General features: G+C 42.4%; 1 protein-coding gene across 1 annotated transcript; it reads left to right on the forward strand.

Annotated features, from left to right (window-relative positions):
• The first annotated feature begins 3,296 nt into the window (after nt 1–3,296).
• LOC145129088 (uncharacterized) lies at nt 3,297–3,929 on the forward strand. The gene has a single exon (XM_079063842.1). The coding sequence runs from the start codon at nt 3,297–3,299 to the stop codon at nt 3,927–3,929; it is 633 nt and encodes a 210-aa protein (XP_078919968.1).
• Nucleotides 3,930–16,694: the final 12,765 nt, after the last annotated feature.

Here is a 16,694-nt window from a genome sequence, read left to right on the forward strand (position 1 = left end):
TCTACTCAACGAGTCTGGGGCTTCCAACTCGTCGAGTAGCTTTATAAAAATATAATTTGTAAATAAATATGTACCTGAAACCGGGCATTACAATTCTCCCCTACTTGTCTTAGACTTCGTCCTCGAAGTCTATTGCGTCTGAAAACAACTCCGAGTAGTGCTCCCTCATCTCCTCCTCGGGCTCCCATGTCCACTCTGAACCCTTGCGGTGTTGCCATTGCACCTTCACTAGCTGGACAACCTTGTTCCTCAAGGTTTTCGTCTTGTGATCCAAAATCGCCACCGGCCTCTCAATATAATTCTGGCTGTCATCAACCTGAATATCCTCTAAGGGCACAATCGCTGAATCATCCACTAAACACTTCCTCAATTGGGAAACATGGAAAGTGTTGTGGATCTGGCTGAGCCCTGGTGGAAGATCCAACCGATATGCCACCTTGCCCACTCGGGCTGTAACCCTTAAAGGACCAATTTATCTGGGGCCCAACTTGCCCCTCTTCCGTAACCGGATAACACCTTTCCAAGGTGACACCTTTAGGAGGACCATATCGTCCACCTGCAACTCCAAGTCCGAACACCGCTTGTCGGCGTAGCTCTTCTGCCGACTCTGAGCAGTTTGAAGCCTGCTCCGGACCTGCTGGATCCGCTCTGTAGTCTTGAGTACTACCTCAGTACCCCCCATGACTCTCTGACCGACCTCGCACCAATAGATTGGGGTCCTACACTTCCTCCCGTAGAACATCTTAAATGGAGGTCGGTCTATGCTGGCGTGGTAACTGTTGTTATACGAAAATTCCGCTAACGGAAGATACGTATCCCAACTGCCACCAAAATCCAAAACACATGCGCGTAGCATGTCCACGAGAATCTGTATCGTCCTCTTGCTCTGTCCGTCTGTCTGAGGGTGGAAAGCGGTGCTGAAGTGGATACGAGTACCCATCTCCTCGTGAAACCGCTTCCAAAATCTGGAAGTGAAACGAACATCTCGGTCTGACACCACCGAGACAGGCACTCCATGTCATGCCACTATCTCACGCACGTATATCTCAGCTAGCTTCTCGGCCGGTATGCTCTCCTGGATCGGGATAAAATGAGCGCTCTTGGTCAACCGATCCACGATGACCCATATCGAATCCACTCCACGTGCGGTCCTGGGAAACTTGATAATGAAATCCATGGTGATATCCTCCCATTTCCACACGGAAATGTCTAGCAACTACATCTTGTCGTGTGGTCTCTAGTGCTCAGCCTTGACCTTCCTGCAGGCCAAGCACCGCTCCACATACCAAGCAACGTCCCGCTTCATGCAGGGCCACCAGTAATCAGGGCAAAGATCTCGGTACATCTTCGTCGCCCCAGGATGGATGGAGAACCGCGAATTATGGGCCTAATCCATCAGAACCTGTTGTACTCTGCCCCAGTACGAAACCCAGACCCTCCCATGTAGGGTCAACAACCCTCGGTTGTCGTAATCAAACGAGGCCACCCGGCCTACAATCCGCTCGCACTTCTGGCGCTCTTCCTTCAGGCCCTCAACCTGCGCCTCTCTAATCTGCTCCAGCAATAGAGTAATCACTATCATCCTCAGACATATATCCCTAATCGGAGTTGTCACCGCCTTGTGGCTCAGGGCGTCGGCCACCACAATGGTCTTGCCCGGGTGGTAAAGGATCTCACAGTCATAATCCTTCACCACATCTAACCACCGACGCTGCCTCATGTTCTGTTAGGTCATAATTAAGTGGTTTGGGCTAGGCATCAATATGTATAGGTCTGAATAGGGTTTTAGTCGTGTTTGGTGTTTGAGGTCAGTTTGTTCATGGCTGTTTGGTGTTCATGGCCGTGAACATGTTTACGGCCGTGAACATGTTTACGGCCGTGAACCTGTGTGCGGTTGGTCGTGTTCATATAATAGGGTATGTCTTGTCAGTGTTTAGTGACGTATGTGTGTGTTCTTCAAGGTGTACCTGGCGTTTGCGGTTATAAACGTGTGCATTGCTTGAGTAATTCCTTCTTCTACTCCATTCTTGTTATTGTTTGATTGTTCATTATTTGATCACTGGTTTGGTTCCTAGATTGGTACTTTACAATTGGTATCAGAGCCAATCCGGTATTAAACTCGTTTTTGGTGTTTATGGCTGGGTGTTTTGTTGGATTAATGTCTAAGTCCATAACTATATTTGGTATGTACTTGACCCGACCTGGCATGGTCCATTTGGGTTGCACTTCACCGGCACAATTTATATGGATAGTCTTTTGAGAATAGTATATTTATGATTTATATTAATATATTATAAGTTCTAATATATTAATATGGAATCATATTATTTAATTAGTATTGATCAAGAATTAATTTAGAATTAATTAAGTGATCAAAAAGAACTAATTAAATATGGACTCTTATATATATGGAATGGGCCAAGTTCATTTAGGTTGGGCTAAGCTTTCATGGATGGTCCATGGAGCTTTTAACCCATGGATCCTATGTAAATGAAAGGTCATGGGTATTAGGGTTTACATGGATGTAACCCTAATCCTCCATAATATATAAAGAGGTCCTTGGCTCACAAAATTGCCACAAGTGTGTGAAAATAAGAGTGGGCCGATTTTAGTGTGCATACATATTCTCTCAAGTTCTTCCAAGGTGTTTTGGTGATTTGTGATTCATTTTGAGGCTTCCACAGTATTGGGGCTAAGCTCTTAAAGCTTGAAGACATCAAGCTACATCAAAAGGTATGTCATCTAACTAGAACTTTGTAGTATAGGTGCTTCATAATATGCTAGTTAGGATGAAACCTTGGAATAGTTAATATTTGCATGTATAATGGAGAAAACATAGATCCAAGGTTTATAGGGTTGCATGTACACCATAGGAGTGTTAGAATGCTCAAAACCCAACATTTTTATCCTCACTTTTCGAGATTTTCAAGTGTTTGCTACGGGGTTTTGCTGATTGTGAGTAAATTCAAGGCTTAAGGGATCAAAATTTGCTCGAAAAACAGCTATTTTTGGTGTTTACGGTTCATCCTGTTGAAGCTTTTACGGTCGTGAACTAGGAGTACGGCCGTGAACCATTCATCACATTGGATCGTGTTCATCTCGTGACCGTGATCTATTCATTGACCGTGTTGAACTCTTGGACCGTGAATTAACTTGTGTGTACGGTCGTGATCAAGTGTACGGTCATGAACACTATACATCCGTAAACTCATTTGGTCATTGACCTCTTTCCTTTTGCTACTGTACTTTCCTTGTTAGTTAGTTTGTTTAATCAATTTAGAAAAACCAAAAACAAAATGGATTCACAAAACTCAACAGTTCATCAAGAATTGGACGCCATCATGGGAACCGCTACTCGAATTCCTCGCTTACTGTTTGCTGAAGGTTTCCCGGAATGGAAATACCGCATGGAAAAGTATATCAAAATGAAAGATTTCAAGATCTGGAGAAGCATCTTGAAAGGACCAGTCTGGATCACCACAACACTCGAGAATGGAGAAGTCATTGACAATGAAATTGAGAATTACACCGAAGAAGACATTGAAAAGGTTGAACAGCAAGAGAAAGCATTGGCTACACTCACAATTGCCTTATCCCCAGAGATTGCACAGGGTTTCAGAGAATACACTTCAGCAAAAGCTTTGTGGGAAGCACTGATTGAGGTATACGAAGGAAACGAGGATATGAAGCAGAGTCGTCAGGACATGCTTAGGCAGAAGTTTAATTTGTTCAACCACATTCTTGGAGAGTCACTCGAAGCTCAATTGGAAAGGTTCAGCACTCTCACTACAGAGATGAGTTCTGCCGGAATTTTGGTTACAATATCTGAAATCAACAAGAAGCTACTGAATTCTCTCTCAAAGTCTTGGGATATGAATGTCTCAGTCATCAAAAAGACCAAGGATCTCAATCGTCTAAGTCTAGCATAAACAATGGCAATCATCAAGGCATGTGATCTTGATGACAAACAGAGGGAGATAAATCATGTGAACTCATATTCCACTGTTAATCTTGGAATTTCATCCAACAGTGCTTTCTCAACCTTTACCACTTCACAACCTCAACCTTTTGTTGCTCCATATTCACAAAATCCAGTTTTTGATGCTCCACAACCTCAACATCAAGCCTTTGTTACTCCATCATCACCAATGCCTTATCCATAAACAGTTTCTTCCTCGAAAGCACCTATTTCCAATCCTACCCCCAAAGAAACCGATGAGAATATTGCTTTAGCAACTGGACTTGTTAACTGTTACAACACCTTTGTAGCTGTAGAGTTTCCTCCTCAACTCTCTTTTGCTGACCTTGATCAAGTACACCTAGAAGATGTCGAGGAGATGGACATCACGTGGCAGATTTCCATGGCTGTGTTCAGGGCCAAACAATTCGCAAAGAAAACTGGCAAGATCAACTGGGGAATGAACGCGGAGAAGAAGGTCGGCTTCAACAAGGGAAAACTAAGATGTTTCAACTGACATGAACCTGGTCACTTTGCCAGAGAATGCCCAAAGCCTGACAGGAGGGAAAACAGTGAAAGAACCATGGTGCCCAAAGGAAGCAGTCGGGGAGCTACCACTAACAATCAGACAGCGAATCTTACAGTGGTGGCTCAATCGTTTGACTGGGAAGATCAGATTCAGGCTCTGAACATCTCAGGACCTGAAAATGCTCACCTAGCCCAGATCAACGATGTCCCTGAAGAGAAACCTGAAGTGGACCCAGAGGAAGAAATGATGGAACTGCAATTTGCCTTCATGGTACAGACTACCCCAGAGCCTCCAAAGCCAAAGGTCAGTGAAAACTCTTGTTCTCAATCTTGTATTAAAACTGTCAAATTTTTGCGTGATCAAATCGAGGTTATAAAGAGAGAGAACGAGGGCCTTAAATATGAGAAGTATACTCTTAAGAAAGACCAGAGACCATTAAAAGAGACATTAGAGGCCAAGACTAGGGATTTTAGGAAGTTGCAAGAAGACTATAACAACAAGTGTGAGAATTATAATTACATAAAGAAACAACTTGCTGTTGTCACTGAAGAACTTGACACTTTGAAGATACATTTTGAAAATGTTGATTTTAACTTTATAAAATTCGATGTGTCAAGTGAAAAAGTGTCAACAATAATTGAAAAGCAAATGAAGTGGAGAGACTAAAAACAAGTAGGTATAGGATATGAGCGTGTCCCTCCTCCATTTAATCACACGTATACCGTTACTCCTTTGACTCAGGAGGAGATTGACCAAGAACCATTTATGGTATATGGTAAACCAGCTGCATAGGCGACAAAATGTAGCACTAGGGAAATAGATACTAATGTTTCTACTTCCTTTGCAGATTTGTCAGTAAGTCAAGGAAATCAAGAGGATGGAAAGATTGAGTCTGAAAATAAATCTGTGTCAAATTTTAGTGTTCCTATTTTGAACAATGTTGACTGTGTGTCTGTCGTTAAAACTGATATTTTGATTTGTGATGATTTGGTGTCTAAGTCTAATGTTTCTGATAAATATGATGTTGCCTTTGTTAAAACTGCTAAATCTGACACTAGCACATCCACTCCATCTACACCTGTCACACAACCTGACTCATGCACTTGCACGTGTGGGAAAGTTAGAAGAGTCAATAAGAGCACGAAAACAGAAAAAGTCGGTACCAGTTTTTCATGATAAAAAGCAAATATGTTTTAACTGTGGAACTGCCGGCCACATTGCTCGCAATTGTCCTAAAAGGGCATTTGTACATTTTTCTACACCAAGAAGAGAAACTGAGTCTTGAGGAAGGTCTCTAACGAGAAAGTCCTCGGGATCTCGTCTTTGAGATGATGATTGGAATGTTCATAAGGACAAGAAAAGGGCTGATCTTAAAAAGAATAAACAGGTTTTTGATCAAAAAGGCACAGGTGTTTTGACAAGATCGAATGCGGCTAAGCCAAGATCGATTTCGTCATAGGCAGCGTCTGGATCTTCGACTAATCCTAGCCGAAAATTTAAACGCTCAAAGCAAAAGAAAAATATTTCAAAATCACCTGTAAATATTTCAAAACCTAATTACCAGTGGGTGCCCAAATCTTCAATTGGCCAATCATCCTCATCTTCTGAGTGTGCATCTGATAGTAAAATAAATTCAAAAAGGAAAAAAGAAAATTTTATGAATGTCAAGGGTAAACCTAGTGTTGTAATGACCTGGGTCCCGAAATCTCATTAATCTCATTAAACCTACTTCCTTTGCAGATTTGTCAGTAAGTCAAGGAAATCAAGAGGATGGAAAGATTGAGTCTGAAAATAAATCTGTGTCAAATTTTGGTGTTCCTATTTTGAACAATGTTGATTGTGTGTCTGTCGTTAAAACTGATATTTTGATTTGTGATGATTTGGTGTCTAAGTCTAATGTTTCTGATAAATGTGATGTTGCCTTTGTTAAAACTGCTAAATCTGACACTAGTACATCCACTCCATCTACACCTGTCACACAACCTGACTCATGCACTTGCACGTGTGGGAAAGTTAGAAGAGTCAATAAGAGCACGAAAACAGAAAAAGTCGGTACCAGTTTTTCATGATAAAAAGCAAATATGTTTTAACTGTGGAACTGCCGGCCACATTGCTCGCAATTGTCCTAATAGGGCATTTGTACATTTTTCTACACCAAGAAGAGAAAATGAGTCTCGAGGAAGGTCTCTAACGAGAAAGTCCTCGGGATCTCGTCTTCGAGATGATGATTGGAATGTTCATAAGGACAAGAAAAGGGCTGATCTTAAAAAGAATAAACAGGTTTTTGATCAAAAAGGCACATGTGTTTTGACAAGATCGAATGCGGCTAAGCGAAGATCGATTTCGTCATAGGCAGCGTCTGGATCTTCGACTAATCCTAGACGAAAATTTAAACGCTCAAAGCAAAAGAAAAATATTTCAAAATCACCTGTAAATATTTCAAAACCTAATTACCAGTGGGTGCCCAAATCTTCAATTGGCCAATCATCCTCATCTTTTGAGTGTGCATCTGATAGTAAAATAAATTCAAAAAAGAAAAAGAAAAATCTGTGAATGTCAAAGGTAAACCTAGTGTTGTAATGACCTGGGTCCCAAAATCTCATTAATCTCGCGCATTGTGCAGGAACAGCTGCGGAGGAATGTCGTCAGACCTTGGTATGTCGACAGCGGTTGTTCCCGGCATATGACCGGAGACATCTCTCAATTTCACGACATTCAAACATTTAATGGGGGATATGTCTCCTTCGCGGGAGGAGATGGAGGAAAGATCACGCTGAGAGGAACCACTACCAATGGAGTGCTGAGCTTTGAAAACATCAACTATGCTCCCAAATTAAAGCATAGTTTGTTGAGCGTCTCTCAAATCTGTGACGAGGGTTACTCCACTCACTTTACCGATAATGAATGTCTGATTTTGAAGCCGGGCATTGTCATACCTGAAGAATGGATCCTAGTAATGTCAAAAAGAGACGGGAACGCATACATCATAGACATGAATCATAATCTTCCGGAACAAGTCACTTGCCTCTTCTCCAAAGTCTCCGAGCACAATGCTATGCTATGGAACAGTCGGCTCGAACATACTAACGCAAAGAACCTGAATCGACTTGCAAAGAACGAGATCGTATGTGGACTCCCAGTCAAAGACTTCATTACATTTGAAAAATAGGTGGCATGCGCACAAGGAAAAACATCACCGGAAGCCACACCTGCCAAAACAAATCAACTCGATCAACAAAGTTCTCCAATTGTTGCACATGGACTTATTTGATCCGGTCAACGTCCTAAGCGTCAACAAAAGTTCATATTGTCTGGTTGTGATAAATGACTACTCGTGGTTCACGTGGGTTTTCTTCTTGTCCAACAAGTCTGGGATCGCTGACCTAATCAAGAAGTTTGTGGTGATGATTGAGAACCAAACCAACGAGAAGGTGAAGGCGCTCAGAACTGATAATGGGACAGAATTCAAGAATACCGTTCTAGATCATTTTTGTGCTAAAAAGGGGATCGTGCGTCAATATAATGCTGCTCACACACCGCAACAAACTGGTGTTGCTGAATGTCGGAACCGGAAGTTAAAAGACGCTGCAAGGACGATGCTTTGTGACTCCAAACTTCCGGTCTTCTTTTGGGCCGAGGCGATCAACACGGCTTGCTACGTTTAAAACCGGGTCTTGATCAACAAAGCTCAGATGAAGACCCCGTATGAAATTCTATACGGTCACAAGCCATCAGTTGCTCACTTCCGTATCTTTGGATGTCCTTGAACCCTCCTTCACTTAGAGTCCAACCAGAAGTTTAGCTCGAAGGCCGATGACTGCTACTTCGTGGGATACGTTGCACGTACAGCATACATGATCTACAATAAGAAAACAAAGCAAATTGTGGAATCATATGACGTGTGTTGGCTGGAGGAGAACGAGACTGACGCCCGAGTCGGTCCAGACTGGTTATTTGATTACGCATCTCTATTTAAATCTTTTGATGTGTTTTCGGATGTTGTGTCAGGCACTTCCTCAGGTTCGAAGGCTATTCTTGAAAATGAAGAGGAGGATGTTGTCTACAGACCACCTGTGGTGCCTTCTACGACTCCTACAGTGGATGCAGCTGTTCCAAGTTCTCCCTCAGATTCTCTGAATCAACAAATCAATCCAGATGTTGATGCCACTCCGCTCACTCTTGCAGAAAGAGAGTTCATGACCAGAGATCCTTCCGTTGCAACTCAAACTTTCATGGAACTTCTCTTTCCTAAACCGATAGCGAACGAGTATGTGGCAAGCCCCTCTGATGGTCCCAGATCGTCTACGGCGGATCATTCAGCAAATGACGGATTTGTAAACATCCATAACCTTCCTAACTCGGTCAATGATATCAGCCATGAGATCCCCTCAAGACTTAAACGCGATCATCCGATCGAGAATGTCATTAGGCCACTGGGAGACGGTGTCAGAACGAGAAGTCAGAGTGGAGACGTCAACACATGTCTCTACTCCTGCTTTATCTCTCAGATCGAGCCGAAGAACGTCCAAATGGAATTGAATGAACCCAGTTGGGTTGATGCGATGCATGAGGAGTTAAATCAGTTCGAGAAACTCGGGGTTTGGCAGTTGGTTGAGTTGCCAAAGGGCAAGAAGTCTCTTGACACACGTTGGGTCTTTCCGAACAAGCAAGATGATTCAGGGGTTATTGTGCGGAACAAGGCAAGAGTGGTCGTCCGTGGATTCCGGCAAATAAAGGGTCTAGACTACACTGAGGTTTATTCTCTGGTTGCTCGCTTGGAGGCCATTCGCATTTTCCTTGCATATGCTTCCTACATGAACTTCACGGTTTACCAGATGGATGTCAAGACCACCTTCTTGTATGGCGCGGTGAAGGAAGAAATCTATGTTGATCAACCTCCAAGGTTTGTCGACTCCAAGTTTCCGAATCACGTCTACAAGCTGGAAAAGTCTCTTTACGGGTAACATCAAGCTCCCAGAGCCTGGTATGCAACCCTTACAGAGCACTTGCTCGCGTACGGCTATACACGGGTAACAATTGATCAAACCCTGTTCATAAAGCATGTTGATGCCGATCTCATTTTGGTGCAAATCTATGTCGACGACATCATATTCGGGTCGATGTGTCCAAAGATTTTCAAGGAATTCGAGACTGTGATGAAGAAGCGGTTCGAGATGAGTTCCTTGGGAGAGATGACGATGTTTTTGGGTTTGCAAGTACGTCAAAGTTCAACCGGAATCCTGCTCCACCAAGGAAAATATGTTGATGATATGCTTGAGAAGTTTGGGTTAAAGATGCAAAGCCTGCCTTGATGCCGATGGTTGAACGACCCCTGTTGAATCCAGATCCATAAGGCGAATCCGTAGATCAGACCGCGTACATATCGATGATCGGATCGCTGATGTATCTAACTGCGAGCAGGCCGGACATCATGTTCGCAGTTTGTCAATGTGCACGATATCAGGCTAATCCTAAACTCTCCCATTTAATTGCAGTCAAAAAGAATTTTTCGGTATCTCAAAGGCAGTCCAAAATTAGGTCTTTGGTACCTGAAAAACTCTGATTTTGATTTATATGCATTTGTTGACAGCAATTATGGAGGTTGTGAACTTGACAGGAAATCAACTTCCGGGGATGTCAATTTCTAGGTGACCGTCTGGTGTCCTGGCAGTGCAAGAAACAACAAACAGTGTCAACCTCAACTGCGGAGGCGGAATATGTTGTTGCTTCTGCCTGTTGCTCTCAAGTCATATGGATTCAACATCAATTAATGGATTACGGTTTGAACTATCTTGAAACCCCCATATTTTGCGATAACGAAGCTGCAATCCAAATTACTAAGAATCCAGTCTAGCACTCAAAAACCAAGCACATCGACATCAAAGTGCATTTATCAGAGATTGTTATGAGCGTTCACTCATTCGGTTGGAACAGGTTCCCACTGCTAATAATGTGGCGGATCTGTTCACAAAATCGTTTAACAAATCTCGATTCGATGTGCTGGTTGGTTTTCTGAAAATGATTCATTTTGAAGACTGATTTTTGTTTTTAGGAAGTTTAAATTTGCGCATTTATTTTTCTTTTCTCTCTTATGCAGAAATTTAGGGGGAGAAATAAACAAAAACAAAACAAAAAATCAGAAAAACCAAAAATCCAAAAATAGTGTTATTTCTGTTTTATTTTTGTTCAGAAAATATGAAAAACAAAAAATAGTGTTATACTTAGTCTGTCTGCAGGTGATGTGTTGGGAAGTGATATCAACTTAGTGATAACAGGAAATCTTGATTAGTGTAAGGTACCAACGCTGAACTGATCTAGACTCTGTGTTCGATGCGCTGGTAGGCACGAAAGATTTAAATGGACCAGACTAGGTATAGATGGACTATGAAAGGACTTGACAAGTAATTGACTTAGATAGTCCCGTTTGGTCTGACAATACGACGCTCGGGTAGATTGAGCAGGGAGATATACATGGGAATCTGCGGATTACACTAAATAATCTGTATCTAGAACCGTGGTTTAACTTTTCCTCGATGTACGGACTCTGTCCTTAATTCTGGTATTGACGGGGCGACTGGGGAATTCCGATAAATTAGGTCTGTAGAAGGTTATTTTCTTGCTTTCTTTTTGTTAGTCATATGTTGCCTCCTCTGTGTGATCGAAAGATCCGACCTGGACTGCAACATATGCAGCAATTCTATCTCTATGCAATTATTTCTGTCTGTAAGCCATATGCTATCTCCTTTGCGTAATTAACTTATGCGACCTGGTACACAGCATATGCACCATTCTACTTCTCATTCCCTCTAAATCTAGTCAGTCATATGTTTCACCCTCTGTGTGATTAGAAGAGATCCGACCTGGGTGTACAACATATGCATTCTATATTTGACTTCTCCCTTAATAATTGTCTTCTCACCTAAAGTAAGGAGTATTTTGGAAGTCCCTGATTATTGGGGTATATCAGGAAGCGGGAAACATGTTCTAGTACATCTAAAATTGAACAATTAATAGGTTGTCTGTAGATCTCGCTGCTCAATTTAGGTGGACAACAATATCCTTGGTCGTCGTCAGAAGAATGGTCCTTATGGATTATGACTAGGAACGTAAGGTCATAATGTCTTGTCATTTGTAGTATGTCGTAAATTTGTCACAGTCTTCCGTGCTTAGGTGGACCACAATACCGGCGATTGATCAGATCTATTCATGAAGGGGGAGGTACCGATAAACGAATTGAGGCTCTCTAAAAACTTTGATCCCAAAAATCACAAAAAGGTTATCTGCAATGGTGAAAAAGGAAATTTGTGTTAATTCATTTTATTTTTATTTTTATTTTATTTTTCTAAAAAATCGAAAATTAAAAATATATACTTTAGTTAAAATTTTCAGATTTTATTTTATTTTTAGTTTATTTTATTTTATTTTTATTATTTTTTTAGTCTTCAAAATGTATTGTTTTTAATTAATTGGAGTATTGGGCTTGGATTTAAGGCCTTTTGAGTTTGCTATCCATGGGTATTGGACCGGGTATGGTCCATGTATAAAAGCATTCGTTCTCGGCAATAAACACTTTTTACCATCACTTTTAATTTGCGGTCGTGAACCCAAAACAGATTCTATCTCTCTCTCGATTCTAATTTCATCTCAAATCTGTTGATTTATCTGAAATTACTTGTTGCTTCTCGTAGGTATGCTCAAGGCGATCACTACCATGCTAAAATCATTGAAAAACGACTGTGTTTAATGGGATTATTAAAGAAAATGGACTTTTCGGCGTTCACGGCTCCGTTGAAGCGTTCACGGCCGTGAACCTTCTTCGACCGTGAACACCCATTTTGACCGTGAACCCCAATTTTGGACTTGAACTCAATTTTTCCAATCGTTTAACTCAATATAAAGCCTATTAAATTGTTTAATGAGTAAAACCTAAACTTAATTGTTTAAATCAATTGTTTTCTCACTATGCTTGGTTAAGTGCAGATCAAAATGGATGCTTTGAAGATCTATGACAACCACAATGTTGCTGCTTTTCTGATGGATCCACCAGCTACTCACATCGATTTCAAGTCCATGATCCATGGACTAAAGAAATGCTTCTTGGCGTATGCTCTCACAGCCAGTCTTATCATCTACCAAGAGCTTGTGAAGCAGTTTTGGAACACTGTTGTGGTGCGCAAAGAAGTTGGTGATGCTGTCTCTGTGGAAGTTGTTGTTAATGGAAGGAAGATCACTAAACAGAGCAGGCCATTCGTGAAGTACTCCAGATCAATGACCAGCCGGGTTTTCCAACCGAGATCTCTATGGACCAGACCGAGGAGATTGTCGTACGCATGGGCCATGAGGGTGTGTTTCCTCCAATAATCAAGAAACTATTGCCACCCTACTGGAGGTTCTTAGTCCACGTGTTCGTGAGCTGTGTCTCTGGGAGGAGAGCAGGGGCTAACGAGGTCTCGTTGTACAACATGGGTGCCATTAGTACTCTTGCTGCTGATCTAGACTTCAATTTTTCAAGATACATCTTAGATGAAATGGTTGGTAATGTGGAAGGGAAGAAGAGAGACAAATTTCTTATGTTTCCGAGGTTCCTTCAGATGATCTTCAATAGCAAATACCCAGAACTTAAGAAAAGAGGAGACACTATCGACTTGAAATCCCTTGGTTCTAGTACGTTCGGGCTTATGAAGCAGAACAGAAAGGGAAAGTTCATGTTTCAGGGCAAGCATCCATTGGTGAAATTCGGAATATTCGCAGAAGTCAGTGATTCATCCGCGACTGGAAGCTCATCAGCTCATGAAGAATCTGAAGATGATGTGATCACTGCTTCTGAAAAGGAAGAAGAGCATGTTCATCCGGTTGCCATAGTCATCGAAGAGCATGTACAAGTATCAAATGAAGAAGCAAGTGAAGATGAAAATGATGGTGATGATGATGAAGATAGTGATTTTGAAAGAGGACTGATGGATAATCTCGGTGAAGAAGATAATGAAGAAGATGATTATAATATGGATTTTGGGGGTAATCTATATGGTTTTGATAGTGACGACGTTACATTTAATTTTGAGCATGAAGACTATCACCCAAGCGTTGAGGATCTCAACTCTTTCTTTGACACTGTCAATGAAGTTGCACAACCGGCAATGGAGACAGGGGGGTTGATGAAGTTCAAAAGGTGACGCTTCCTACTTCAGTTCAGATGGTTGGTGCTACAGTTGATACGGATGCAACCATAAGGATTCCTCCCCTTCCGGTTGTCACTCCAGTTTCTATGCCATCTGAGAGTGATCAAGTTATGTATTTTGCCTCCCAGGCTCCACTAAAAAGAAGACGAGTTGACCCGAAGCCGGGAGTGCTTATTAGAGAACATGCCCCGCCAACACAGCCAGCCACAACAACAGCTGCTACACCAACCATGCCAACCAAAGAAGGACCATGTAATGTCAGATCTTCGTTTGAAGCCGGGAGCTCTTCAGCTCTTGGGGGTTCTCCTCCAAGACCTGTGCACGATGCTAATTCTGAAAGGCTTCCCAGGTTTATTGCACAACATGATACAGACCCTTCACCTCGTGGCAAAGGAATATCCATAGGTGAAGGAAGTTCAGGAGATGCAGACCCATCTGTGACAGAGCTAAAAGAAGAAATTGGTGTGATGAATCAGACTTATAGTAAAAGATGTTTTGATTAAAAACCTTAAAACCCAAGTCTCGTAGCTTAAAGCAGATAATACTCTGAAGACAACACAAATCTATGATCTACAGACTCACCTTGGAGCCTTAACTGCCTGTTACTTCGACTTAAAGAACAAACTTGCTGAAAAATTTGGTGACAAATTCAAATCATCAGTCGGAGAAACGGACGGAGCTGAGACCCCTGCCCATTTTACTCAGCCAGATCAGCTTGAAAATCCACCACCTGTAAACACCACAAGGGTTGTTGATCGATTCAAACATGAACCAGCTCAAGCTCCTCTAAGGGTAACACTGAAAAGAGCTCAGAAACCGTCTACTCCTAAGAAGAAAAAGAAATGGATCATCATGAAGAATTCTGACGAGAATCGTCGTGCGGACCAGCCAAAATTAACAATGACTGATCTTGAAAATAGGAGGTTCAGTGACAAATTTGGCAACACATCAAGAATCCTGATGTGGGGATTTCATGACAAACTAAATCTCTGGGTGGTGAAAAGAAAAATTGGTGAGCCGGAGTACTATAAAGACAAACATGATTTTTGTTCTTGGACAAAAGTCGACCTTACTGAACTCTCCAAAGCTCCATTTCATAATCCGTCTCAAGACCCTCAGGCTACTGATTTTCAACTATTCTTGGAAAATCAAGTCAAGAGGAATTTTGACAAAATGAAGACTGCATAATCATTTATAAGGAGCAGCGAAGATGCGATTGATCCTAATACCAAAGAGCCGATGAAGTTTGTGATGTGGCCTCCCACGAATAAACTGAAAGAAATTCCTATTGTCCAACACTTTCATGATGGATCACTGGACAATATGGAATTTTGGGTGTTCAATGAAGCCACGGCCACGGTCGTGATCAAATTTCCAACGGGTACTCATCGCCTTGTTACGGCAAGATATCTTCTGAACTTCGGGGAACGGGACATTCACACTTTGTCTTGACATCAAATTGTCTGCAAGACGGAGCTTATGGAGCAGGCTGCCAAAGAATTTACAAGTATGATCGCCACAATCATTCAGAAGAAAATGTGGCTTGGGGCTATGGGAAGATCTGATCTGATGCTGATTGAGAAGGACTGAAGATATGCTAGCTCAAACCAAGGAGGAGAATGTTAGGTCATAATTTAGTGGTTTGGGCTAGGCATCAATATGTATAGGTCTGAATAGGGTTTTGGTCGTGTTTGGTGTTTACGGTCAGTTTGTTCACGGCTGTTTGGTGTTCACGGCCGTGAACCCGTGTGCGGTTGGTCGTATTCATATAAATAGGGTATGTCTTGTCAGTGTTTAGTGACGTATGTGTGTGTTCTTCAAGGTGTACCTGACGTTTGCGGTTATAAACGTGTGCATTGCTTGAGTAATTCCTTCTTCTACTCCATTCTTATTATTGTTTGATTATTCATTGTTTGATCACTGGTTTGGTTCCTGGATTTGGGACTTTACATGTTCAGATTCAGATGATCCATGAGGTACCTCAAACTCTTGTGGTCCGTGTAAAGGGTACAACGGACTCCGTAGAGGTAATGTCGCCAAATCTTGAGGGCGAAAACCACATCCCTCAGCTCTAAATCATGTGTCGGATAGTTAGCCTCGTGAGGCTTCAGCTGCCTCGACGCGTAAGCTATCACATGACCCCGCTGCATCAATACTGCACCCATGCTCGTAATCGACGCGTCACAGTAAAACACGAAGTCATCAACTCCCTCAAGCAGAGTCAAAATCGGTGCCTCGCATAACCGTTGTTTAAGAGTCTCGAAGGCCGCCTGCTACTCAGGCCCCCAGTGGAATGTCACCGACTTCTTGGTCAGTTGGGTCAATGGAACAGCGATCTTGGAGAAATCCTGGATGAATCTCCGGTAATAACCCGCTAAACCAAGAAAACTCTGAATCTCAATTGGAGACCTCGGAACCTCCCACTGCATCACGACCTCTATCTTGGCCGGATCGACCAGAATACCGTTCTGGTTGACGAGATGCCCAAGAAACTGCACCTCGCGCAACCAGAACTCACACTTGGAGAACTTTGCAAAAAGTCTCTCCCTCCTCAGAGTCTCCAGCGCCTCCCTCATGTGCTCCTCATGATGCTCCCGAGTCTTGGAATAAACCAAGATGTCATTAATGAAAACTATCACAGAACGGTCCAGCATCGGTCTGCACACGCGGTTCATGAGGTCCATGAATGCGGCTGGAGCATTGGTGAGCCCAAACGGCATCACCACAAACTCGTAATGACCATAACGAGTCCTAAAAGTTGTCTTCTGCACATCCTCCTCTCTACTCGCATCTGGTGATAACCCGATCACAGATAAATCTTGGAGAACCAAGATGCACCCTGTAGTTGGTCAAACAAGTCATCGATCCTCGGGAGGGGTAACGGTTCTTCACCGTTACCTTCTTTAGCTCCCGGTAGTCTATGCACATCCGATGCGGCCCATCCTTCTTCACAAATAGGATCGGGGCTCCCCATGGTGAACTACTCGACCTGATAAATCCCTTGTCTAGCAGCTCTTGCAGTTGTGTA

This window comes from Lactuca virosa, chromosome 1 (assembly GCF_052849685.1).
Source record: "Lactuca virosa cultivar CGN04683 chromosome 1, Lactuca_virosa_CGN04683_v6, whole genome shotgun sequence".
In the NCBI taxonomy this organism is placed as follows: Eukaryota; Viridiplantae; Streptophyta; class Magnoliopsida; order Asterales; family Asteraceae; genus Lactuca; species Lactuca virosa.